General features: G+C 42.0%; 1 protein-coding gene across 10 annotated transcripts in view; it reads left to right on the top strand.

Annotated features, from left to right (window-relative positions):
* Positions 1–24,994, top strand: part of MACF1 (microtubule actin crosslinking factor 1) — a 229,394-nt gene that overhangs the window by 68,068 nt on the left and 136,332 nt on the right. For all 10 annotated transcript variants that reach the window (XM_088022487.1, XM_088022489.1, XM_088022488.1 and 7 more), the window contains exons 10-30: positions 42–137; positions 906–1,033; positions 1,117–1,210; positions 1,412–1,566; positions 2,364–2,640; positions 3,791–3,919; positions 4,986–5,063; positions 5,677–5,838; positions 7,621–7,725; positions 8,633–8,728; positions 9,781–9,906; positions 12,405–12,557; positions 14,088–14,242; positions 15,373–15,499; positions 15,969–16,152; positions 16,579–16,748; positions 20,506–20,684; positions 21,350–21,488; positions 22,149–22,342; positions 23,308–23,470; positions 24,374–24,457. In XM_088022487.1, the coding sequence (XP_087878613.1) occupies positions 42–137; positions 906–1,033; positions 1,117–1,210; positions 1,412–1,566; positions 2,364–2,640; positions 3,791–3,919; positions 4,986–5,063; positions 5,677–5,838; positions 7,621–7,725; positions 8,633–8,728; positions 9,781–9,906; positions 12,405–12,557; positions 14,088–14,242; positions 15,373–15,499; positions 15,969–16,152; positions 16,579–16,748; positions 20,506–20,684; positions 21,350–21,488; positions 22,149–22,342; positions 23,308–23,470; positions 24,374–24,457 (2,994 nt within the window). The remainder of the gene's footprint in view (positions 1–41; positions 138–905; positions 1,034–1,116; positions 1,211–1,411; positions 1,567–2,363; positions 2,641–3,790; positions 3,920–4,985; positions 5,064–5,676; positions 5,839–7,620; positions 7,726–8,632; positions 8,729–9,780; positions 9,907–12,404; positions 12,558–14,087; positions 14,243–15,372; positions 15,500–15,968; positions 16,153–16,578; positions 16,749–20,505; positions 20,685–21,349; positions 21,489–22,148; positions 22,343–23,307; positions 23,471–24,373; positions 24,458–24,994) is intronic.

Raw genomic sequence — 24,994 nt, 5'->3', positions numbered from 1 at the left:
CTTACACCCATCCATTCATTTACCAAATATTAATTTTGTAGGCACTCTATAACCAATATATACACTTCAAAGAAACAGAAATTCTGGCCAAGGAGAGAGAAAAAGGAAGAATTGAGGAATTATATAAATTATTAGAGGTAAGGAGCTTATCCTTTGCTGATTCTTGGGGTGTGCTAGTTAGCATTATTGTTACTTCCGTGCTGGATTGCCTGTGTCTTCTTCCCAGCCTGCGTTAAGAGCAGTGCCCTCCGGGCGACAGACAAGCCTCACTCTTAGGCTGGTCTTGAAATTTTGTGGTAAAGGGGCAGTATCAACCATCTGTATTTCTCAGAGGCTTTTGAAAAATGGCATACATTTATTCAGAAATGTCGAATCAAATGTACCAATTTTTCCTCCTGCTGGAGTGATGGGAAGATGTTCAGTGCACTTACTCACCGGTACAGGTAAATGCAGTAGAATTTCCCTGTGCCTGGAGGGTGTGAATTCACAACTCATTTGTGAATGAGTTTTCTATTTTTCAGAAGAAAGCTAATTCTTTCGCTAAGATGGGAGGGAAAGAGACTTCCATCCACATTTTGATTCCTAGAGAATTTGAAACCATAGATTTGGGCATTGGGCCTTTCTGGAAGGGGGTTACTGAGAGGACAGGAGGATTTATGGAAAATGTAGAAGGAATGGAAAGATTTAGAACAGGTAGTAGTCCCTGTATTTTGGAGGTGGTTTCTCTGCTCTCACCTTAAGTTGAGGTACTGCTAAGCATTCAGTTGTTTCCTATTATTGGACACGGGAGAAACTGCCAGTGGTGGGGTGAAGAAGCAAGAGGTGAGGTAGCAAGAACGTGTAAAACTGGGCCCGAGGGCATGGCTGTGTTTTTGGACTAAATAAGTGTCTCTGGGATTTTTTAGGTGTGGATTGAATTTGGCCGAATTAAACTGCCTCAAGGTTACCACCCGAATGACGTGGAGGAAGAGTGGGGAAAGCTCATCATTGAGATGCTGGAGCGAGAGAAGTCGCTTCGCCCAGCTGTGGAGAGGTGGGCCCAGGGCCTGAAGGTCACCTGTTGTTACCTACCCACTGGGAGCCTGGCATGTGACTATGGTTTTTATCTTATTATAGGCTGGAATTGCTGCTACAGATTGCAAACAAAATCCAGAATGGTGCTTTGAACTGTGAAGAGAAGCTGACACTAGCTAAGAATACACTGCAGGCTGTGAGTGTGTGTTGTCTCTCCCCTCATGTCACGTGTTCTCCCCTTCTCACCCTGTGCTCTAATGGTGCAGGTTAATGGTTGAGAAGTCCAGCCGTGTCTCTTCCTCATTCTTGGATGTGCAGTGACCCCCTTGGCTCCCTCGGTCCATGTGACTGGGGGCACTGGCATTCTTCCATGCCCATCACTCCCTTTCTGTCTTAGGACGCTGCTCACCTGGAATCGGGACAGCCGGTACAGTGTGAATCAGATGTCATCATGTACATTCAGGAATGTGAAGGTCTCATCAGGCAGCTGCAGGTGGACCTCCAGATCCTACGGGATGAGAATTACTACCAGCTAGAAGAGCTGGCTTTTAGGTGAGGAACGTGAGACTCTGACAGAGGGCTTGCTTACTGCTGAGGCTCACAGATCAAACGTCAGTCTCTGAATCTTGTAACTTGGATGGGAGGTCAGTGTCTCAGTGGAGATACTACAGGTATTTGGGGCAGGAAATTCTCATGGTGGAGGACAATTTCCCCTCACTGCAGGCCCCATCCACTAAGTACCTGTAGGATTCCCTCATCATTGTGGCATCTTATAACACCCACACATATTTCAGAGTGACCTGCTGGGGTACAATACCACATCTGGGTTAGAACTGCTGGTGATCGAATGCATCATTTTATAGAGAAGAAAACCAAGCCCCATAGAGGGGATGAGGAGCATCTAAGTCATATAGTTTGTACAGAGCCAAGACTAAGACTCACATCTTTTGACCCCTAATCCATCGTTTATTCTGTCATACCATCCAAGAGTTATATAAACAGATGCCGGTTTGCCTCCTCCAATTAACATTGTAATTTGGCATTTGCCTCAACAACTCCGAACGATGAAGATGTTAATACCACCTTGTGTTCATATAACACTTCTTTCTCAAAACACTTTTCCTGATATGATCTCATTTTTATTTTTATCTCATCCTTGTCAAATGGATAAGGAATACTTTATCTTAAAAAGTGCATTACAGGGGCGCCTGGCTGGCTCAGTCAGTGGAACATGTGACTCTTGATCTCAGGGTTGTGAGTTCAAGCTGCATATTGGGAGTGGAGCCTTACTTAAAAAAAAGTGAGTTACAGATTTAAGTCCCTTCCTTTTTTCTCTTCTTGCATTTCAGGGTTATGCGCCTGCAGGATGAGCTGGTCACCTTGCGTCTAGAGTGTACAAACTTGTATCGGAAGGGCCATTTCACTTCGCTTGAATTGGCTCCACCCTCTACTTTAACCACTACTCATCTGAAAGCAGAACCCGTGACCAAGGGAACATATTCTTCCTCTACCTCCTGGTTCCGAAAGCCCATGACTCGGGCTGAACTTGTGTCTATCTCCTCCTCTGAGGATGAAGGCAATCTTCGATTTGTGTATGAACTACTGTCTTGGGTAGAAGAAATGCAGGTGGGTGTATGTTCCAAATGCTTATGCAGTGCATTCCGGCTTACTGGATCCAGCAGTTTGTCTAAGGGGGCCAGGTTGCTCTGTGCCCCTTATGTAAACCCTCTTAATTATTAATGCTGCCAGGGACTCAAGCCCCCTTCTCAAATGTTAAATGGGTGGGGTCAGCTCAAATCCTCCAAAATCCCACACTGAATAGCATAGGCTTTTTTGATTTGAAGCTCTTTGGGAGTACGTTCCCTTTAGCCAGCTGCTCAAAGTGGGGCTCTTGGGAGAAACTGCAGTCTGTAAATGTCAGTCACCTTTTCGGAAATTTCCTCATTGGCAGAGGAGCTTATTCTTCGCTCTTTGCTGTTGGTCTTACCTCTTGCGTTTAGCAAGGCCCCTGTGTTTCGCGGTTTTAGGGGCGCATTTACCTGTATTCTAGGAGAGTGGTTCGCGGTTGGTGCTGTCTTTTTTATCCTTCTAATCCTTTCATTTTCTTTATTTTTAAGATTTTATTTATTCGAGAGAGAGAGCACAGGAGCGCACACAAGCAGGGGGAGGGGCAGAGGCAGAGGGAGAAGCAGACTCCCGCCGAGCAGGGAGCCTGCTGCGGGGCTCCGTCCCAGGACCCCGGGGTCACGACCCGAGCTGAAGGCAGTCGCTTAACCAACTGAGCCACCCAGGCGCCCCTTCCTTTTGTTTTCTGTTAAAGTCTTCCCATGCCCTGAAGGTGGATTCCCCACGTACCAATAAATAAAAACATCCAAAGATAAGCTATTTGAAAATTACTTGCTATTGGTCAATAGTTGATGCCATGAATAAAGTTTAACATTTTCAGATATTTCTTTCTTATATCCATTCTCACTGTAAAATGAAGAGCCTCCATAAAGGAAAAGGCCTAAACTATAACGTTAATCTTCAGCGTGTGGAAACACTTTTCCGGTTGGTAAATTCAGGAACGTGTCCCATAACGAGGCAACAGAAGGCTGTCCCTGCTACAGTAGCTGGTGTGGTCTAGTCTCCAGCTCCCTGGGGGTGACAATGGCACGTTTTCCTGGGAGAGACCATGATGGAGATGGCCTAGGTGTCCTCTTGCCCACCATCAGTTCTGAAAATTTTCTGTGTTTGCCCTATTCAGCCAATTATATATATATTTTTTCTTTTCCAGATGAAACTGGAGCGAGCAGAGTGGGGCAATGACCTGCCTAGTGTGGAGTTGCAGCTGGAAACACAGCAGCACATCCATACCAATGTGGAAGAACTGGGCTCAAGTGTCAAAGAGGCCAGGTTGTATGAGGTGGGTGGCATTCAGAATCCATTATGGGAAGGTGTGGTGAGGTGGGGCGGGTAATGGTGTAGCGTGCACAGTGCAGCTATTTCTGAGGAGAAGGGGGCTCTGGGGGCACCTGGGTGGCTCAGTTGGTTCAGCATCTGACTCTTGATCTCAGCTCAGGTCTTGATCTCAGGGTTGTGAGTTCAAGTTCCATGTTGGGCTCCACACTGGGTGTGGAGACTTCTTAAAAATAAAACAAGACAAAAAGACATAGGAGAAGGATGTTCTGGAAAAGAATGATAACCATGAGCAGCACTTTACAACAAATTCCCTTTCCACATGAAGTGTCTCTTTTGCTCTTTGAAATACCCTTATGAGCAAGGTATTTTTACTAACCCTTTTTTCTATTTTTTTTTTTTTAAGATTTTATTTATTTGACAGAAAGACACAGCGAGAGAGGGAACACAAGCAGGGGGCATAGGAGAGGGAGAAGCAGGCTTCCCGCTGAGCAGGGAGCCCGATGTGGGGCTTGATCCCAGGAGCCTGGGATCATGACCTGAGCCGAAGGCAGACGCTTAACCACTGAGCCACCCAGGTGCCCCTTAACCCTTTTTTCTAAAAAGAATTGTGATACTGAAAGCTAAAGTCAAAATCAGTATGTAGTGGGTGCAGTTTCTAAACTCAGGCCCTGTGCTCCAAAACTTCATGCTCCTTCCACTTCACCTCCTGCCTGCAGGGAGAGCTGGTTTGGAGAAACTACTCACTCAGTCTTTCCCTGGTTCATTCTGTCCTCCCATTTGTAATCTCAACTTTTACCTTCAAAAAAGCAATCGAGTAGTTTGGGAATCATCAGGCATAGGTTTTGCTAGAAACCTCCCAGAGTTAGTGGAAGCACGAGATCTGTCAGCTGTATTCACCCCCACTGAACCACCCCTCACCCAGTGCTGCCCTAGGCTTTACAACCTGGTCCAGAGGCTTGTTATCTCAACTAGCCAGTCCCTATCTGCGTGCAGACAGTTGAAACCGTACTGGACATAGAGTTTACTTACTTTTTCTCTAATATATCTTTATTTCATGCCTTTCTTATCAGGGAAAAATGTCCCAAAATTTCCATACCAGTTATGTTGAAACTCTTGGAAAGCTGGAGACACAGTATTGTAAACTGAAGGTAAGTTTTGGCTCTTTTGTCCTCTTCAGGGACAGTACAGTTCCTTCCAAACAACTGCCTTCGCTAATTCAGAAAGTTTATGGTTCAGTCCTGTTTTGGTTTTCTGTTTATTAGGTTATATCACTTACTTTGCAGTTGTTCATATGTATTATAACATTTTCTCAATTTTCTTAGTAGATCAGAAACCATTGCCCCAGGAAGTTTTAAATAAGTAGAACCCGTCCTAGTTTCCGTGTTCCTCCCAAGCAGTGACTGTATGTGCTTTGAGACACCAAAACTAAAAGTTTGAGATTAGTAGGAAGGAGCCTCCCCTTCTGTCTCTTCTTTGTTCCTGTCTTTCGAGATTGTCCAGAGTAGGACAGGCCTTGGATCATTCTTCATTCAGGGAGCCCCACAAAAGCCCGGTGAGTTCTGAGTTCTTGCTAGGGTTGACCGGGGCTCCGGGAGTCCTGTACCAAACTTGTACTAAATTTGAGTTCATGGAGAGGCACCCAGAGATGAAAAATCAAGGCTTAATTTTTTTCCTGGGTTATTCTTTGCTTTGATGTCACATGTGCTATCTTCAACAGAGGAAAGCCTGGCAATCTAACCTTATAATCCTTGCTTTGTCTAGGAAACTTCTAGCTTCCGGATGAGGCACCTTCAGAGCCTGCATAAGTTTGTCTCCAGAGCCACTGCTGAGTTGATCTGGTTGAATGAGAAGGAAGAGGAGGAACTAGCATATGACTGGAGTGACAACAATCCCAACATCTCAGCCAAGAGAAATTACTTCTCTGTGAGTCTTGCACAACAGACCTGTCATATTTATGTATTCGTAGAAGGAGACAGAGAGGCTAGTCTGTTGAGAGCTTGGATTTCTGGGTTTGCGTTCTGCGAGGTAGAAATAGGGACCTCCCTGCCTAAAGGCATCTGTGGGTGTGAGAAGTCTACATGGAGAGAGGGGAACCTGAGCCCTAGAATGTATTTACTTAGACTGCATTTAGAAAGGCAGTGTCTTGGGGCACCTGGGTGACTTAGTCGGTTAAGTACCTGCCTTTGGCTCAGGTCATGATCCTGGGATTGAGCCCTGCGTCGGGCTCCCTGTTCAGTGGGGTGTCTGCTTCTCCCTCTCCCTCTGCCCCTTCTCTCTCTCTCTCTCTCTCTCACTCTCACTCTCTCTCAAATTAAAAAAAAAAAAAAGAAAGAAAGGCAGTGTCTTGGACAAAGAGAGTATCAGTCTGTAAGTTGAGTCATTTCAGAATAGCTTTGTGTTTAAGATGATAGGCTTTGGAGTGAAAAGACCTGGGTTCAAATTCTTACTCCTCCACTTACTGACTCTGTGACCCTGGGGAAGTTATTTAATCTCTCTGGACCTCCATATAATGGGATGATAGTACCACTTCAAAGGGTTGTGTAAAAGATTGGCTAATATAGGCAAAGCACTTAGTGTAGGGTTTAGATATTGTTTAATTGAGGTATACTCTTGGCTTCTCACAAATTTTGAATTCTCTTAAATTCATTTAATAATTTTTTGGCCAAAAGTCTTTATTTGTAAAATGGGAAAGGAAATTCAGCATTGAACAATGGTATAATACTTTTTATTCTTTTTCAGTGAATACAGGTAGGGTCATTTTTTGCTAAGTGTATTTCCACATCTCAGAGGTTTTTAAGGATTTTGTAAACTCTATGCAAATAGAAAACTTTTTTTACTAACACTTTCTTTAGATACTTTTTAATTCCATTAGAGTTTAAAAAATATAAACGTCTCCTGACTGGAGAATGGTATATGATTCTTCTGTAGTAAAGGAGAAAGAATAGATGTTATAACACAGAAAACAGTCTGTCCGAGAATGGGAATTAGGCTGTGGTAAAGATAAAAAGAAAGTGCTTAGGGCGCCTGGGTGGCTCAGTCATTAAGCGTCTGCCTTTGGCTCAGGTCATGATCCCAGGGTCCTGGGATCGAGCCCCACATCAGGTTCCCTGCTCGGCGGGGAGCCTGCTTCTCCCTCTCCCACTCCCCCTGCTTGTGTTCCCTCTCTCACTGTGTCTCTCTCTGTCGAAAAAATAAACAAAATCTTGGAAAAAAAAAAAAAAGAAAGAAAGTGCTCAGACAGAAGGGATCAGATCTGACAGCAGGGATCAGTACCCAGCTTCATAGAAGAGCTAGCATCTAAGCTGGGTCCTGTACTGTTAACAGAATTTAAAGCCAGAGGGCACTGCAGGCCAATGGGACAGTCTGAGCAAAGCCCCCCAGTCAGTGATGGGGATCTAAGGGTGTGTCAGGTACCGTGTTAGGCCAGTGGGGCCGCGAACCAGCCCTGCCTGCCAAGTTGTCTCCTTCCTCTGCCTCCTGTGCTCATCCTGTGTTCCCCGCTCCCTCAGGTCTAGCCCAGGTCCCATACCCTTTGTGAATCATTCTCCAATAATTCTAGCATTTTTGCTCTTCTCTGAAACCCTCTGGCATGTGCTGTTTACTCCTCATTTTGGCGCTCACCCTGTGTTGGAGGCTCCTTTAAAGTCGGGCAGGGAACACAGCCTTTAATAGCACTTACTGCATACAATTGAATTCAATTTTCAGGAGTTGACAATGCAACTGGAGGAGAAACAGGATGTGTTTCGGTCTCTACAAGATACAGCAGAGTTGCTGTCACTTGAGAACCACCCAGCCAAGCAGACTGTGGAGGTATGTGACTTGAGAATGTGTAGGGGTCAGGTGCTCAGAGGTTGTCATCAGAGAAGCATTCAAACCCGAGACTTTGTTCTCCTGCAACACCTGGAGGAAGTGTCCGTGATCAGTTGTCTTTGATCCTCTCTCTTGTCATCACAGTCCCCAAAAGACTACAAACAAAGGAGAGAATGCGATGAGAAACCAAAAGAGCTATAGACTCCTATTGAACCATATTTCTTCAAATAAGCATCCAGGCAGATGCAGATCCTGTCTCCTGTTGGTGTGGTGCCTTTGCCCAGAAAAGAGATACAGTGGAGGAATCCGGGAGAGATTTATTTATGTCCTGGTTTTGCTGATCATTTACAACTGACCCTTGAACAACATGGGTTTGCACTGTTGTCCGGGCCCACTTATATGTGTTTTTTTTTTTTTTTTAATAAATACCATATAGTACTGTAAATGTTTTTCTCTTCCTTACGATTTTTTTAGTAACATTTTCTTCACTGTAGCTTACTTTATTGCAAGTATATAGTATATATACAGTACAAATATGCACAAAATAGGTATTTATTGACTGTGTTATCAATAAAGCTTCCAGTCAACAGCAGGCTATTAGTTACGTTTTTGGGGAGTCAGAAGTCACATGTGGATTTCTGACTGCACGGAGGTTCGGTGCCCCTAGTCCCTCCATTGTTCAAGGGTCAGCTGGGTTGCAGTTGAGCACGAGAGAGGCCTTTTCTATGTAACCCGTGTTGGACGAAAGGCAAGCCTCTTTCTGATGGTGAGCACTCAGCCGATGCCCATCAGGTATCTCCGTGTATCTTTGGTTGGCCTGTCAGTGGCAGAGCTGTGCTTGAAAGAGAGCATTGCACGCAGATGTTGTTAAACTCTGCCCTTCTGTGTGTGTGTTCGGTTGCTGCAGGCTTACAGTGCCGCCGCCCAGTCCCAGTTGCAGTGGATGAAGCAGCTGTGCTTGTGTGTCGAGCAGCATGTAAAAGAGAATACTGCTTACTTTCAGGTATGTGGACTTTGTGTTTGTGTCTGTGTGCACGTTGTGTGTCTGTGTGTGTGTGTGCGCACAACCCTGCATGTGGAAGAGGTGGGGTGAAACACACATCTCCGTCAGTTGACCTGTGCTGTGTAAACCACCACCCCAAAGCACAGCTGCTTAGAACAATAGTCCTTTAGTCAGCTCTTGGTTCTGTGGGTTGGTAATTTGGGCTAGGCTCCGCTGAGATGAGAAAAGATGATTTTTCTTATCTTACCTGGCGTATGGATGGCTGCAGGCAGCTGGCAGGCAGGCGAGGGGCTGGTGGGTCCCAAATGGCATCACTTCCTTGTCAGACGGTTGGTTGGGGTCGTGGGGGACAAGTCCATATACAAGTCTCTAGCACCTGATAGGTTCTCCTAGGCTCCATGGAGTAGTTATGTTCCACAAACGGCCAGAGAGAGCAAGCCCCAGGGCACAAGCCCTTTCTTCTGCTGTCACATTTATTAACGTGTCATTGGCCAAAGCAAGTCACGTGCCTATATGCCCAGCTTCAAGGGGAAAAGTAAACCCTCCCTCTTGATGGGATAAGCTGTAAAACATCAGGACCATTTTTCTTTCTTCAGTCGATCACAACATCGAGAATATACTCCTTGTTTTCAGGTGAGGGTGGCAGGAGGAAATAAGCTGTTACCTCTATTTGGGTTTGCCCTAAATGAAATAATCTTCCTGATCATTTTGTAACCTTATCAATGGATTGGAACTTATGATCACTCAACCTCTAGGCTTTTCTTGATGTCTGCCTCACAGCCAGGTGTTGTCACTAGCAGCGTTTCCGAGGAGGGGAAGCCAACTGACTTTCCTATAGGGTGCCATAGGCTTTGTGGTTGTCATCACTAATATTTCCCGGACATGGCATTTTAAGCCCTTGGTTTCTACTCCTGTGGACTATGTAATGCAACATCGATAATCCAGGAGAGTCATCAGTTCTGCTCAGCTCTGCACGGGGAGATTGCTCTTTCTTGGTTAAAATCATTGTGTTGTGATGAGTTACACATGAGGTACCCCTCCACTCCCCACAGTTCTTCAATGATGCACGGGAGCTGGAGTCATTCTTGAAGAACCTCCAAGACTCCATCAAACGAAAATACTCCTGTGACCACAACACCAGCTTATCTCGCCTCGAGGACCTGCTCCAGGACTCCATGGTGGGTGTTGCATCAGCAGGATGATTTCTTCTGAGAAACAGAGTAAACCATCCCAGCTGCTGCTGTTTATATCCTTGAATGCTCCAAGGCATTGGGTCATTACTATACAGTCTGGCTCATGTTCAAATAGAGTTTAACCCCAATTTTGTTTTTTTTCTTTTCTTTCTGTAAAAAAGTTGCTAATAAGGTTCCTTTGCGTATGCTATTGAAGTAACAGCCTAGTCCTCTCCCCTTGAGCCACTTAGTGCTCAGCATACTTTCTTTGCATTGTTCCTATTTTAATTCAGTAGTTGGGACTAACCATGAGGTGTAGAGCATGAAAAATAGAGTTGAAGGGGATTAGGTGACATCAAATTCTTTTTTACTCCTTCATGCAAAGAGAATTAAAACCAAATCAATAAACTAGACCTGAGCCAAATTTTTCCTTGTTGGTAATTTTGTTTTGGTAAAATGAGATATTAGAATATTGATTTTAACTAAGGATGACATTAAAATCTTATTTAGATATCATGGCAATATTTATGTGTAGCAATATTAACTTAAAAAAATTTTGTATCCAGTATTTAATCCAAATGAATTTTATATTCATTTTCTCCAATGAATTATTCTTTGAGGAATGCTGGTAATAAAATCAGAGCAGGACTGTTTACATGTATTGAATGTATATTACACAGAGTTGGCAAGACAAGGCTCCAACTACATCCCAAATTAAGATAGAAGAGTATGTAATAGGGAAATTATTTTTTCTATATGAGAAACAGGGGACTCTCATTTCAGTAGAAAATTATAAATAAGAGAACTAGAATAACCCAAACCGCCATTTTTTTCATGAGTGAGACTTGGGTATTTGTGAACATTAGTTGATTATTTATTGATTTATTTTTACACTTTCAGGTGTTATTAACCTGTGAATGGGTTCACATTCAGTGTTTCACCTGGGCAAATAATCTGTTAATTTAATTAACTTGGAATGAAGGATAAAAGCCTGACGTTTTAGATGTTGTCTCTAGAATGTCTCTCTTGGAGGTCCTTCAAGTATGAAGGAGGAATATAATAATCCTTGGCTATTATCTCCTCCCTTCCACAGAGTACCTTCCTGTCTTAGGGTAACTCCTCTGCAATTGTTGTCCTATCTTCTCTTCTCGAGGGTCGCTGCTCTGTTCCCTCCTCTCCAGGTCAGGGGCCTCGGGTTGGCGGCGTCATCTGGGCATGAAGTCACCTGGGTCTGCTCCTCAGCTTTTCCTCAGCTTGTCCGTCAGGTTCGGGAGCATCTGTCATGGCTTCTGGTTCTTTTCAGAACTTTTACCACGCTGAGCACTTGGTCTCTGGAACTTGAGATGTTTGGCTGTGGGTTAGACAGAAATTGACATCTTTATTGCAAGGAAACGGAAATGGGTAGACCAGCTCTCAAGTATGGAACAGTGTGGCTGTCTCCCTGATATATTCCATTCCTCTTTCTTAACTAATAAGTTAAAGTTGTATTTCTTCCAATCATGCTCCCGGGGACAGGCACAGGTAGTTTATTTAAGCATTTCTTTTTCTTTACTTGCATATTCTTAATTCTTTAATGGCATTTCTTAACATTATTAACTCTTTACTCTCATCACATCTACTTCCATCCTAAGAAAGCCCTCTTCTAAGGACTTTTTATACCTCAAAATGGGCTTGACACATCCTGGTAATACATGAAAGTTATCTTTTACTCTCTAACACGGTTGGTAGTAGATTGCTACCAATTTTGTGGGCAAAAAGTTCATTAGTTTTTAAGATAATGGGGTTTGCAGAGACTTGAGAGCTTCAATTTTGCATGATACTTCTTTCAAATTAGTCAAATTTACGTGACTGTGGCACAGCAAGACACGAAAAGGTAAATCCTAAATCATTTGTAATGATGTCTTCACCAACAGTATCAGTTTATAAATTGTTGGTGGAAGAGCTATAGATCTTTCTCTACAAAGTTTGACTCAATTTAAGAAAGTGAAATATTAGTAGTAGAGCTTGGGAGGTATAATTATTTAAAAATTTCTTAAAGAGCACAATTCTGGCTTCTCCTAAGCAGAAGGCAAGAACTGGCTTCTACCAGTAAGAAAGCGAATAATAATAATAGCAACAGCAACGTTGTTATTATTGTTCTTAAACTTCCTTGCTTTCTGAACGTTATTTGGGGAAATCCTGTGTTAGCTGTGTTTATCTGTATTTGGCAGCTGGCAATTCTTTTTGTTTTCTGTTTTTATTATTTTTGCATGTGGCTTCATGATTCATTGAAAAGGGCACAGGGAGAAAGCTGAACAATTTGAGTACAAAATCACTTGGTAGAAGACAGAAATATCCTCTCCTTGTTTCTTTATCTTTGTATTTCTAAGATGGCTCCACCACGGGTCCCTACTTAACTGAGAGATGACATTCTCTGAGGGAGTGGAGCACTCAGTTTTCTTTGTTGACTCAGTCACCCTGAATAGCAACATTAATGTCTTCTTGTGTTTCTTCTCACTTTGTAGGATGAAAAGGAGCAGCTTATACAGTCCAAGAGTTCTGTTGCCAGTCTTGTTGGGAGATCAAAAACCATTGTTCAGCTAAAGCCACGAAGTCCCGACCACGTGCTGAAGAGCACCATTTCTGTGAAGGCCGTCTGTGACTACCGGCAGATAGAGGTGAGGAAGTGGAAGGGGCGCCTCTGACTCCAGAGGGAAGGAAGGGAGAAGCGAAGCCTTCGGTTAGAGTTATGATAGGGAGAGGTCCAATGGTAGAGGGGTTTTGTTTTGTTTTTTTAATTAGAACTTAAACATACTTAAAAAAAAAAACAAAAACAAAAACCCAAACTCTACAGTTTTGACCTGCTCCCTGCCTTGGAGATTGGCGTCATTATCCACCCCATATCCTAAGTGGCGTCAGAAATGGTACTTTGTAGCACCTGAGCGCTTTTTTTGGCTTTTCCCCTCTTATCCCCTACAACTAGTAGAACTACCAAATCAGTATCAACTTGCAGATAAATATCCCTTAGATGTACTTCTTTCTGTCTTTGCAGCTACTACCCTAAGTTAGACCGTCAGTTTCTTTCACTTGGATTATGGCATTGCCTCCCCAATTCAGTGCATTCTTTATCTTTCCACCAGCATGATCTTTTTTTTTTTTTTTTTAAGATTCACTCATTTATTTGAGAGAGAGAGAGAGAGAGAGAGCACATGAGCAGGGTAGGGGCAGAGGGAGAGAGAGAGAGAGAGAGAGAGAGAGAGAATCCTTAAGCAGACTCCCTGCTGAGAGCAGAGCCCAAAGCAGGGCTCAATCCCAAGACCCCAAGATCATGACCTGAGCTGAAATCAACAGTCGGCCACCCAACTGACTGAGCCACCCAGGTGTCCCCCAGCATGATCTTTTTTTTTTTTTTTTTAAGTTATTCCCCTGCTTACATCCTACAATTCCTAAATTCCTTAATGTGGCTTCAAAGTCCTGAATAATCTTTCTTTACCTCTCTAGGCAAGACTGGGTCACTGTCCCTTTCATGCATTCCCTGGTAAATTGCATTTTCCACACAGTATTGTAACTCTATACCCCACCAGAATGTGTGGAATATAGACCATGTTTGTCAGTTTACCATTTTACCATTCTTATGTCCAGTGGCCCACCGAAATTCCAGGCACATACTAGGCTCAGTAGATATTTGTAATGCAAAGGAATGAACTTCCCTGGCACTGTTCTGTGTCTCTGTATTTCTGTCTATAAAATAGGGATGATAATGTTGGTTACTTATTTCCCAAAGGGAAGAGTTGATGATTCCAAAATGCTTAAACCTTTTCAGCGATTTGAGTGGGACAACAAGAAGGGAGGAAGAGGGAGTATCACAAGAGCAAAGTTATGATTATTCGTGTCCCTTTAACTTTTTTTATTATGTTAATCACCATACATTACATCATTAGTTTTTGATGTAGTGTTCCATGATTCATTGTTCGTGTATAACACCCAGTGCTCCACGCAGAACATGCCCTCTTTAATACCCATCACCAGGCTAACCCATCCCCCACCCCCCTCCCCTCTATCGTGTCCCTTTAACTTTTATCCCGATGGTTGTAGATGCAGAGAGATAGCTCTTGGAGGTCTTAAGACAGTCTCCTTATAACTTTCATAATATCATAATGGGTTGTTGGTTTATCCATTAGCAATAATTTGTGAGTTTGTCTCTCCAGATCACCATTTGCAAGAATGATGAGTGTGTATTGGAAGATAATTCGCAGCGGACCAAGTGGAAGGTGATCAGCCCCACAGGGAATGAGGCGATGGTGCCATCGGTCTGTTTCCTCATCCCCTCACCCAATAAGGATGCCATTGAGATGGCCACCAGGTAACTTCGCTCAGCTGCCACCTGGGCTGCTTGGCCTGAGTAAGCTGGTGGAGGGATGAACCTGCATTTGTGATCTTAAACAGAGCAGCCAAGTTTTAAAGTTTCTTCTGGGAAAGGCCTCCAATTAAGATACCAAATCTTTGACTGGCAGCTACATTGTAGCTTTTCAGTAAATGCTGATGTTCAATTGAGATATATTCAGTGATCATTCTTGAGTTAAACAGTTTACTCTTAGAAGACTGATTTTTATATTAATAGTTAATTTTCTTCTTTATATTTTATTAATGCCATATACATACATATTTTTAAAAGCTGAATTATACCATGGAACATATAATAAAACCCACCCACCCTAGAGTTCTACTTTCCCTAGTTTGCTATTTTCAACTATTGATTTTGATACCACTGAAATTTCAGTGGGATTTTTGGAGAGAGCAGATAAACTAATGGGTTTAAGGTCTCTTATTTAAGTGAAGTCCTGGCTTCTAGTTTTCCATCCTGTTCTTTATATCTCACATTTCTTGACCTGAAGAAATTCAAGGTAATGTGGTATGTGTGTTGAATATGTCTGTGTATTTGTGAGTTTGTAACTCTTCCAGAAGTTGAGATTGAATTAGGCATGGGATGCTTTAGAAAAAAAAATTTCTCCAGTCCTTCATACTGTAGTTTTGTTTTTTTATTTTTAATATGCCAGATGACTTTTTAAGTTACTCTTAACTTTCAAACATCTTAGCACTTTTGTGAATATATAGACCACAGCAATGTACTTTTTAAGCATTTGATATTATCATTTTTCAACAATTCCAGATGGGGTTATTTTATTTCTACTTTTCTATATTACTTCTCTTCATGGATATATCTTCTTACTTCTCATGATTATATATGGATCACATTTATAAGACTCCTAAACATATGCTGACATCATAGACATAATACTATAGTAAATCCAGATTGTTTGAATATCTCAGTTAATTTTGTTCTAAAGATTGCCTTGTTAGTATATGATTTTTTGCCTTTCTCTGCTTAGCCTACAAACCCAGTTCTGCTAAGGCAATCACATCTTCCCCTGGAAGGTCTCTAATGAGGAGCTCAAGTTTTAAAGCTACAGCCAAGTTCTCTGTCCTTTCTAGGGTGGAGCAGTCTTATCAGAAAGTGATGGCCCTTTGGCATCAGCTACATGTTAACACCAAAAGCCTTATCTCCTGGAACTATCTGAGGAAGGACCTTGACGTTGTAAAGACCTGGAACCTGGAAAAGGTAAGTGTGAAAGCCTTACCTCAGGCTCACATCCTATTGGCAAGCTTTTTTCAGAAGGAACTTTTTCTCATTACTGTGAGACTTCTACCCACCTAGAGTGGAGTCGGGGATAGTGTTTCAGGATTAGGGGGTCCTGATGAAGATACATGGTATCTTCAGTCTTCTTGGCCAACCTAGGTTGTAGACTTCTTCTCTGCAGGACAAGCGGCTCTTGTGTAAGTGTGTATGTAGTAGAGGAATACTGGTGAATTAACCATTATGAAGTGTTGTGTCCAGAGGGCACAGTACTTCTGGGGTGCTGGTAAGATTGTTTCTTGATCTGAATGCTGATTACATGGGTAAGTTCTGTTTCTGAAAAATCAACATGTTTGCAATTTATGGTGTGTGCACCTGATTTGTATATGTGTTAAACATCAATAAAAAGGAGAAATTTCTGCTGAAATTTCTTCTTTTCTTTTTTTCTCTTTAGCTTAGATCCTCAGCACCAGGGGAGTGCCACCAGGTTATGAAGAGCCTCCAGGCCCACTATGAAGACTTCCTGCAGGATAGCCGTGACTCTCTGCTGTTCTCAGTGGCTGATCGTTTGCGCTTGGAAGAGGAGGTGGAGGCTTGTAAAACCCACTTCCAGCACCTGATGAAGTCCATAGAGAATGGTGTGTGCCTTGGGAAAAGGGAGAGGAGTGGTGGATTGAGAGCCCTGAAGGGGGCTGCTAGACCTTCATGGAGACTAGAAAGTACCACCTTTTTACCATTTGAGTGGCTCAAAACTTGAGATAGGGAAAAACTTATAGAGATGAATTCTCAAAATCAGATCATGGACAAAGAGGCCCTATTTCACTCATTATTGCTAGTCAGCGTACCACATTTTCTTGTGGACATAACAGGTTTAGATCCTTAAAGATGAGTATACAGTGCAGGGAATTTAGGATCAGACGAAATGTTCCTCCCATATAAGGCCTTGCTTTCGTTTGTGGAATGTCTGGTCTGCTGCCCTCTATCTAAGGATGAATCTGTTGTTTTCAGGTTTGTTGACCTCTGTTGTGGTGCTTAATGGTATCCTGTGCTTGTGCATTTTGCAGAGGACAAAGAGGAAACTGTGGCCAAGATGTACATTTCAGAGCTGAAGAATATCCGACTACGCCTGGAGGAGTGTGAACAGCGGCTGGTCAAACGAATTCAGTCTCCAGCCAGTTCCAGGACTGACAAAGATGCCCGGCAGGACAATGCATTAAGGATCGCAGAGCAAGAGGTAAGCCTGAAGAGCAGGGTGGGTGCTGGCTGCAGTGTAAATGCTTTCAGAGTGAATTGGATGGCAAGACAATATGGAGCTTAAGAAATAAGGCAGTAGACTCACGGCATTCCTACTTGAGAATTCTTCCCTGCAGCCTGCAAATGCCTTTTATTTATGGCAAAGCATGATTTCAGCTCCCAGTGTGTTGCTGACTGTTGATTAGTTTTCTGCACAGCTGGAAAGGCAAACAGACTGGCACATTGCTCTAAGCTCTGCATTTGGGCTACGTGTTTTAAGACTACTTATCAGAGATGCTGCTGTCTGCTCTATCCCTGATGTGCATGTGTTACTTTCTGTGACATGGTTGCCATCAGCAATAGGATGCAAAAAAATATTAAGGAAAGACTCAGATTCTACTCTAGGCTCTTATGCACACTTGACTTTTAGCAAGTTAACTCTCACCCTAGTTTCCTCTCTTAAAAAATGGAGATAATGCATGAGTCCAAACTGTATTACTTCCGAAGTTTTGGAAAACTTCTGGAAGTTAAGTGATGTGGTACATATAATGAGTTTTCTGAAAAAGTGAAATGCCATCAAAATGTAGAGTAGTATTTTTGAAGTAAAAGCAAATATTAATGGCTTTGTTACGTGCTCATAGGCATGTAAAGAGAGTAAGCCAAAGTCCTCACTTTTGGCTTTTGCTATACTTAAGGATAAAACATTGAAGTCACAATTAGGACCTTTAGTATAAGAGATGTCATAAGATAGTACCAATGGTATTTGCAGGTTTCGAAGCAAACATTGCTATAGAAATTTAGAGTATTACTAAACCATTTCTACTTGGGACCGTAGGAGAGAGCTCTATGAAGAATAGTAGATTTGATCTGGGAGCTTAAAGGAATGGAACAGACTGGCTAAATTAGGAGGAGTGATTTTTCTTACCTTTCTCAATTATTCCTAAGCTCGAAGAAGAGGATGAGAGGGCAGCATAATTTTCTTTGATCATATGAATCTATAATTTTCATATTGAAACTTTAGTTTTCTGTAGTCATTTGAAATCTGTCCCAGCAAATTAGAACATTCTAAGAAATGTTAATATTCAGCTTTTCTGAAGGACTTTCTTTTTTTGGATTAACTTTTTATTTTGAAGTAGTTTCAGTATACAGAAAATTTTTTATTGTCATATAGCCTTCACCTAGATCCCACAAATGTTGACATTTTTCTCTATTTGCTCTATCATTTTTTCTACAAATGTACATTATAATAATCTTTTTTCTTTTCTTGAGAGTGAGTTCTGTACGTGATGCTCTTTTATCCCTAAATACTTGAGTGTGCATTTCCAAAAATGAAGGGTAGTCTCTTTTTTTTAAAGGTTTATTAATTTATTTGAGAGAGATAACATGCATGTGCAAATTGGGGGGAGGGGCAGAGGGAGAGGGAGAGAGAGAGAATCTCAAACAGATTCCCCCTGCTGAGTGCAGAGCCCAACATGGGGCTCCATCTCAGGACCCTGAGATCATGACCTGAACTGAAATTGAGAGTTGGATGCTTAAAGGACTGAGCCACCCAGGTGCCCCAAGGGTAGTCTCTTATGTAACCAGAGGACAATGATTAAAATCAGGAAATGAACATTGATATAGTACTATTATCTAAGACTTCATTAAAATTTCATCAGTTGACCTAATGCCTTTTTTGGGTATGCCCCCGCCCCCTCACACACACACCAAAGAATGTATTTTTTTTTTAAAGATTTTATTTATTTATTTGAGAGAGAGAGAATGAGAGAAAGAGCACAAGAGGGGGGAGGGTCAGAGGGAGAAGAGACTCCCCGCTGAGCAGGGAGCCCGATGCGGGACTCGATCCCGGGACTCCAGGATCATGACCTGAGCCGAAGACAGTCGTTCAACCAACTGAGCCACCAAAGAATATTTTTAGGACAGGACTCAATCCAGTACTTATCATGCATTGTGTTTAGTCACTACATCTCTTTAAATTTCCTTAACCTGAAACAATTTCTCGATTTTTCATCATCTTTCATGCCCCTAACGTTTGTAAAGAGTGCAGGTCATTTATTTTGTAGAATGTTCCTTTATTTGTGTTTATCTGAGGCTTCTCCATGATTAGATATAGGTTACATGTTTTTGGCAGGAATACTACAGAAATGATTTTGTGTCCTCAGTGCATGATATCAGGAGGCATGTGATGTTGATTTGTCCCATTACTGGTGATAACTTTTATCGCTTGTTGCTCTTTTCCTCTTTGTAATTACTAAGCATATTGTGGGGAGATACTTTGAGACTATGTAAATATCCTGTTTTGTATCACACTTTCACCAACTATTTTATTTTATTTTATTTTATTTTAAAGATTTTATTTATTTGAGAGAGAGAGAATGAGAGATAGAGAGCACGAGAGGGAAGAGGGTCAGAGGGAGAAGTAGGCTCCCTGCTCAGCAGGGAGCCTGATGTGGGACTCGATCCCGGGACTCCAGGATCATGACCTGAGCCGAAGGCAGTCACTTAACCGACTGAGCCACCCAGGCGCCCCTCACCAACCATTTTAGCATCTCGTGTTGATTCTTGACTGAATTAATTGGTATGACTGTTGCCAAAAGGTGATTTTCTAATTCTGTTATTCCTTTTACATTACATTATTCCTATTTAATATTTATATTATCCCTATTAATTATAATAGAATAAATTTCTATTCTATCTAAAGGGAAGAGCTTCCCTCCCTTCCTCCTTTCTTCCTTCTTTAGGTCAGTATGGACTTATGGATTCTTATGTTATTTAAGGTTTGTAAGTTGTTATTATCTTTATTTTGATATTCAGAATTTCCCAAATTTAGCCATTGGGAGTCCCTTCAAGCTGGCATCTATGTCATTTTAACCTGTCCCCACCATTCTTTCAGTGCTTTCTTATTTCTCAACAAAACAAAATATTCCAGGTTCATCTCTCCTTTGCCAGCCCCACCTATGTAACCAGCCATTTCTCCAAGGATTCCCACTTCCTTTAGATGGAGAATACTATTTAGAAACCAAGATCTGGGTGCTGAGTGTGCTCATTATTATTGGGGTGTCATTGTTTCTAGGCCTGCTCAGCTGATAGAACTAGAAAAATACATACTTACTTACAAACACGGATATGCATACACATATACAAAAACACCCCTATGTCACATACACACATCTTTGTGTATATATGTAATTATATTCATATGAACGTATCACAGAGGTGATATATTGATATCAGTATTTTTGTCAGTCTCTCTCTCACACACACACACACACACAGACATAACTATGAATTCATATGCATCTATCTTCATCTGGTTCCAAACTAGTACCACAGGGTTCATTCTAACCTCTCTTCTTTCCATATTTGTAACTCCCTTCCCCAAGACTAAAAAACCTACTTTATAATATCCACAGTAAATTTACTTACTGCTCAGTTCTAGCATGTAGAGATAAGTAGTTTTAGAATTGCTGACTCATGTTACTACAAAAAAACAAACCTACTAACTGGAGTTCAACATTTATTTCTGGTTCCTTTTGTCTTTAACCTATAGTCCAAATACTGTGTTCAGGAAATACTTGTGTGTGTGTGTTCTTCCCATCCTCCCCCTTCAGTGCTGTTTCATAGTTTATTCAACTAGTCTTTTATATGTGGGCATTTAGGTTGTTTGCTGTATTTGGTTATTACAAACAAGAACGTCTTTCTAATTTCTTTGTTCAATTCTGTGTTCCCATCTTTGTTGTGTGTCTTGTTTTTGACAGCGCACCCAAGAGGATTTGCAGCAACTGAGGTCAGAGTTTGATGCTCTTTCCACGAAATGCAACAGCTTTCTTCATCAGTCTCCATCTGGTTCAAGTGTCCCAACTCTGCGCTCAGAACTCAATCTGCTGGTGGAGAAAATGGACCATGTGTATGGTCTGTCCACTGTCTATCTGAATAAGTGAGTAAGCTGAGGATTTGGATCCAAAGGACAATGTTTTCACTAGGATGAGAAGGGGAAATGCCTGGAGTGTTTCATGAACAATCCAGAGAGGTTTTACATCTTGAAGAGCATGTACTCATGAAGAGAGACTTTGGCTTTAGTTCCAGGCAACATCGAGTGGGATCATTGGGGTGCACAGCGAAGAAATGCCAGTGATAACAGAAAGGGAGATGGATTTGCAGTGTTAGGACTATTTCGTACCTCATTTCTGTTTCTTTAGATACCTCTGAAAAAAAGAAAAAGGGACGCTAAAGAATAAAAATAAAAATTTTCAGTTAAACTAAATATAGTCTTTGAAGGTTTTCCCTCTACCCACCATGACCATGAGGGGTCACCGATCTTAGACTCTTCGTAGTGTTGAGTGGGTTTCTGGCCTCATGTCGTTTCTCCTATGAGTCCACCACATGTCTGTGTGTCCCAGTATCACTAAGAACTTTATTTTGAATTGGCTTAAATTGGCAACACATATACCATGCTTCCTTGTTTTTATGAAACCCTGTCATCATCTAATAATGGTAAAACCGATTTTAGCAGTTATGTTTGGGAACCTCTTTGTAGCACTCCAATTCTGTGGCTCAGCTCTTAAAATGTGTGTGTTAACGTAGGTGATTTTACCCTCATAGGCTAAAGACAATCGATGTTATAGTGCGTAGCATCCAGGACGCTGAACTCTTGGTCAAAGGTTATGAGATCAAGCTGAGTCAAGAAGAAGCAGTACCAGCAGATCTCTCAGCTCTGGAGTCCCATCGGTCTACATTACGGGTTGGTTGCTCTGAGTTTCTGAATTTTGTAGGAGCTTGATTTAACATATCCATTGCTTTGGGTTAGCAGAGAAATGCAATTTTGGATGGCATGACAGTGTTTTAAGTTTGCATTTGAACTAGGCAGAATATCATATTTAATATATTTTAATGTGGATTCAAAGAAGTTGGGACTGAGAAATATGTCTAGCTGGAAAGGGAAAATAAAGGACTATGCCTTTCTATTTATTTTCTCCCTTTTCTCCCCAGTAAAATCATAGCTAAATCAGATACAATCATGGTGGTATTGTAAGTTTGTAAATCACTTAGCTATTATCTCATTGATTCTCACAGAACTGTGAGGTGGATAGGGTAGAGATTTTAATCTCCATTCACAGATGAGCACACTGAGATTCAGATTGGCTAAACAATTTATCTTGGTTTCATAGCTTATAAGTGGGAGAGCCAGGTTTCATCTTTGCACATTTCCCTGTACTGTACCGCCTGTCCTTGGCCTCCCAGTGAGCATTGTGGAGGTGTTTCTAGCACAAACACTAGAAGGTCTAGCTTCTGAATTCCAGGTATAATGTGGAGCCAGCTATAGACAATGTCCTTGTTTTCTACCTTAGTCTGAGTCCTTTTTAGCATGGAATATATTTAACCTGTACCTGTGTTTCTATAGCACTGGCTTAGTGATGTGAGAGACAAGAATTCAGTGTTTTCGGTCCTGGATGAGGAAATTGCCAAGGCCAAGCTAGTGGCAGAGCAGCTGAGTCGTCTGACCCCAGAGCGAAACCTGGATTTGGAGCGCTATCAGGACAAAGGCTCCCAGCTGCAGGACCGGTGGCACCGGGTCATTGTCCAGCTGGAGACCCGGTGAGTGGCAGCCTCACCCTTTTTCCGTATCCAGGGACTAGGTTTTAAACAGAAATTGAATTACATCTGTGTATTCTTATTTAAAGGCAGGAAGTGATAGAGAAGGGTACAAATTGAATGACAATATGAATTCTGGACAAGAGAAAGGACAGAAAATTGGGACCACCAACACCAACACAGACCTGAGGCTTGCTTTTGGATCAGCAGTGATTGTCCTGTTAGCTATGCTTCTCCTGTTCTAGTTTTTATCTAGTTAAGCCATGATGCCAAGGAATCCAACTGTGAGCCATTTTTCATAGTGTGGCTTTGCAGAATTTCTTGCTTCCACTTTCATTTGCTAATTCAGCGGTTTTTATTTCTGTTACTTGAACTTCTTCTTCTGATGTCTGATTTGAATAGGAAAGATAGAAAATGACCTTTCTGAGGCTAGGCTGGGTAGGCAAATACATAGAGAAGTTCTAGCAACTCCTAAGTTTGGATTGATTCTCTATTAATTGAGTTACTATCCCAAGTCTAGTTAGACTAACAAAAGTAATATAAGAAACTATTACTGAAGTTAATAGAAAATAACTACTACTTTCACCCAAGAAATTACAGCAGTCCCTGAATCATAACTGGGGTACTCTGTCATCAGGAAACCGAAGTATACAGCCAGTACTACCTTATTGACAACCCTGGTGATCTTTGGCAACCTAGGTAAAAATTTGACAAGGATCATCGTGGGATGCTGGGCTCCCAGGCAGTGTCCAAGGCTAACTTGCACAACTGGTTTCTCTTCACCTTCACCCCACAGGGCACCGGGTACAAGCATAGGTCTTGGCATTGCATTGCCCTTCCGCAGAAAAAAGGTGTATCCTCTGTGATCCGGCCCAGCTAGAGGGGGGACTAAGGAGGGAATCGCACCATTTATTTTACTGTTTGTACCAAGGTATCTGATGGCAGTTTCTTTTCCTTTGCTCCTCCAGCCAGTCTGAGCTAGAAAGTATCCAGGAGGTTCTGGGAGATTACAGAGCCTGCCATGGAACTCTCATCAAATGGATTGAGGAAACCACTGCCCAGCAGGAAATGATGAAGCCAGGCCAGGCAGAGGATAGCAGAGTGCTGTCGGAGCAACTCAGCCAGCAGACGGTGGGTGTGACAGCAGCATGGTGAAAGTTGGTGGGAGGGGGTGGGCGTTAATTCATCATAAAAGAAGATGATGGACTAGCTATTAAGCTTCCCCAAATGATAAGACATTCTGAGCCTCCTCTTCTGAAAAGAGTTCAAGCAGAATGGTCTCAAGATGATATGGGTTTTACATTAGGCCAGACAGACTCATAAGGTCCCTTCCAATCCCAAGTTGTAGTGACTGTATATTGAAACCATAGATGGACAGATTAAAATGATCTTGCTTCATTTTGTTTCTTGATACTGCATGTGATCTTTCTAGGATTAGAAGCCAGGGCATTAAAAACCAGGAAAGATGTGAATGGACAAAAATTATTTGAAGTGGTTTTTACTTGTTAGCATTTTGGGGATTTGTGTGTGTGTGTGTGTGGCTTGTTTTGTGTAGCATTACAGTTTAGAGTATGAAGTCTGGTGTTAGATTGCTTGGATTCCAGTCCTGGCTCACTCACTCACTATGAGACCTTGACCACATTACTTAACCTCTCAGTATTCTACTTCCTCATCAATAAAATGGGTATATTACATTATTTGTTCAACCTCCCTCACTCATAAGGTTATTATTGTTGAGGTCAAATGCAGTGACACATGTAAAATATGCAGAACAGTGGTTTCTAAAGTGTGGACTCCAGACTAGTAGCATCAGCATCACCTGGAAGTTTGTTTGAAATGCAAGTTCTCAGCCCTACCCAAACCTACCAAATCAGAAACTCCGGAGGTGTGGGGCCCAGCAGTCTGTATTTTATTCAGCCTCGCAGGTGATTCTGATGTAGCTAAGATTTGAATACTGCCTTAGAATATAATAAATGCTCAGCGGTTTTGATGACAGTAGGGACAATGATGATAATGTATTACTTTGGTTTCTAGGATCTGTTTGCAGAAATTGAGAAGAATCAGACAAAGCTGGACCAGTGTCAAAAATTTTCCCAGCAATACTCCACTATTGTAAAGGTAACTCTAGCATATCCCCAAAAGCACATAAAGGATCTCCAGCATGGGAAGATCTTCCTTGTCACTGTAGGTTTTGTTTCTGGACAAATAAGTGCTTCTACTAGAGGCTGGCCCCATCTTCCAGTTAATGCAGATGTGTACTCTTCATGGCCCTACATTTGGGAATGCTCAGAGTGGTACTAGACATCAGCTCTGATTCAAGGAGTCACCCTTTGGATGATCCACAGGTTTTTTAAATGCCATGTCAGAAACAGAATGTATTGGATTTCCTCTCAAATATACTTCTCGTTGTCTTGCCTATTCCAGGAAATAGTGTCCCATTTTCCTACTTGCTGAAGCAAAAAACCTGAGAGTCATCCTTAATTCTTCTCTTTGCCATAAACTTTATGATCAGTCTGTGAACAACTTGGCTCCATCTTCCAATATGTCCTTGGTCTATCTTTTGTTACCCACCCACCTGCCCCCATTTCCCTGCTTTCCACCTAAGTAAGGAATCTTCCATAGACTATTCTAATACCTCTGAGCTGATCTCTGGCT

The sequence above is a fragment of the Eumetopias jubatus genome, unplaced genomic scaffold (assembly GCF_037043125.1).
Source record: "Eumetopias jubatus isolate StellerSeaLion01/CBP00866 unplaced genomic scaffold, mEumJub1_p1.0 scaffold_4, whole genome shotgun sequence".
NCBI lineage: Eukaryota > Metazoa > Chordata > Mammalia > Carnivora > Otariidae > Eumetopias > Eumetopias jubatus.
The sequence above is the reverse complement of the archived record's forward strand: the minus strand, read 5'-3'. Positions and strand labels throughout refer to the sequence as shown.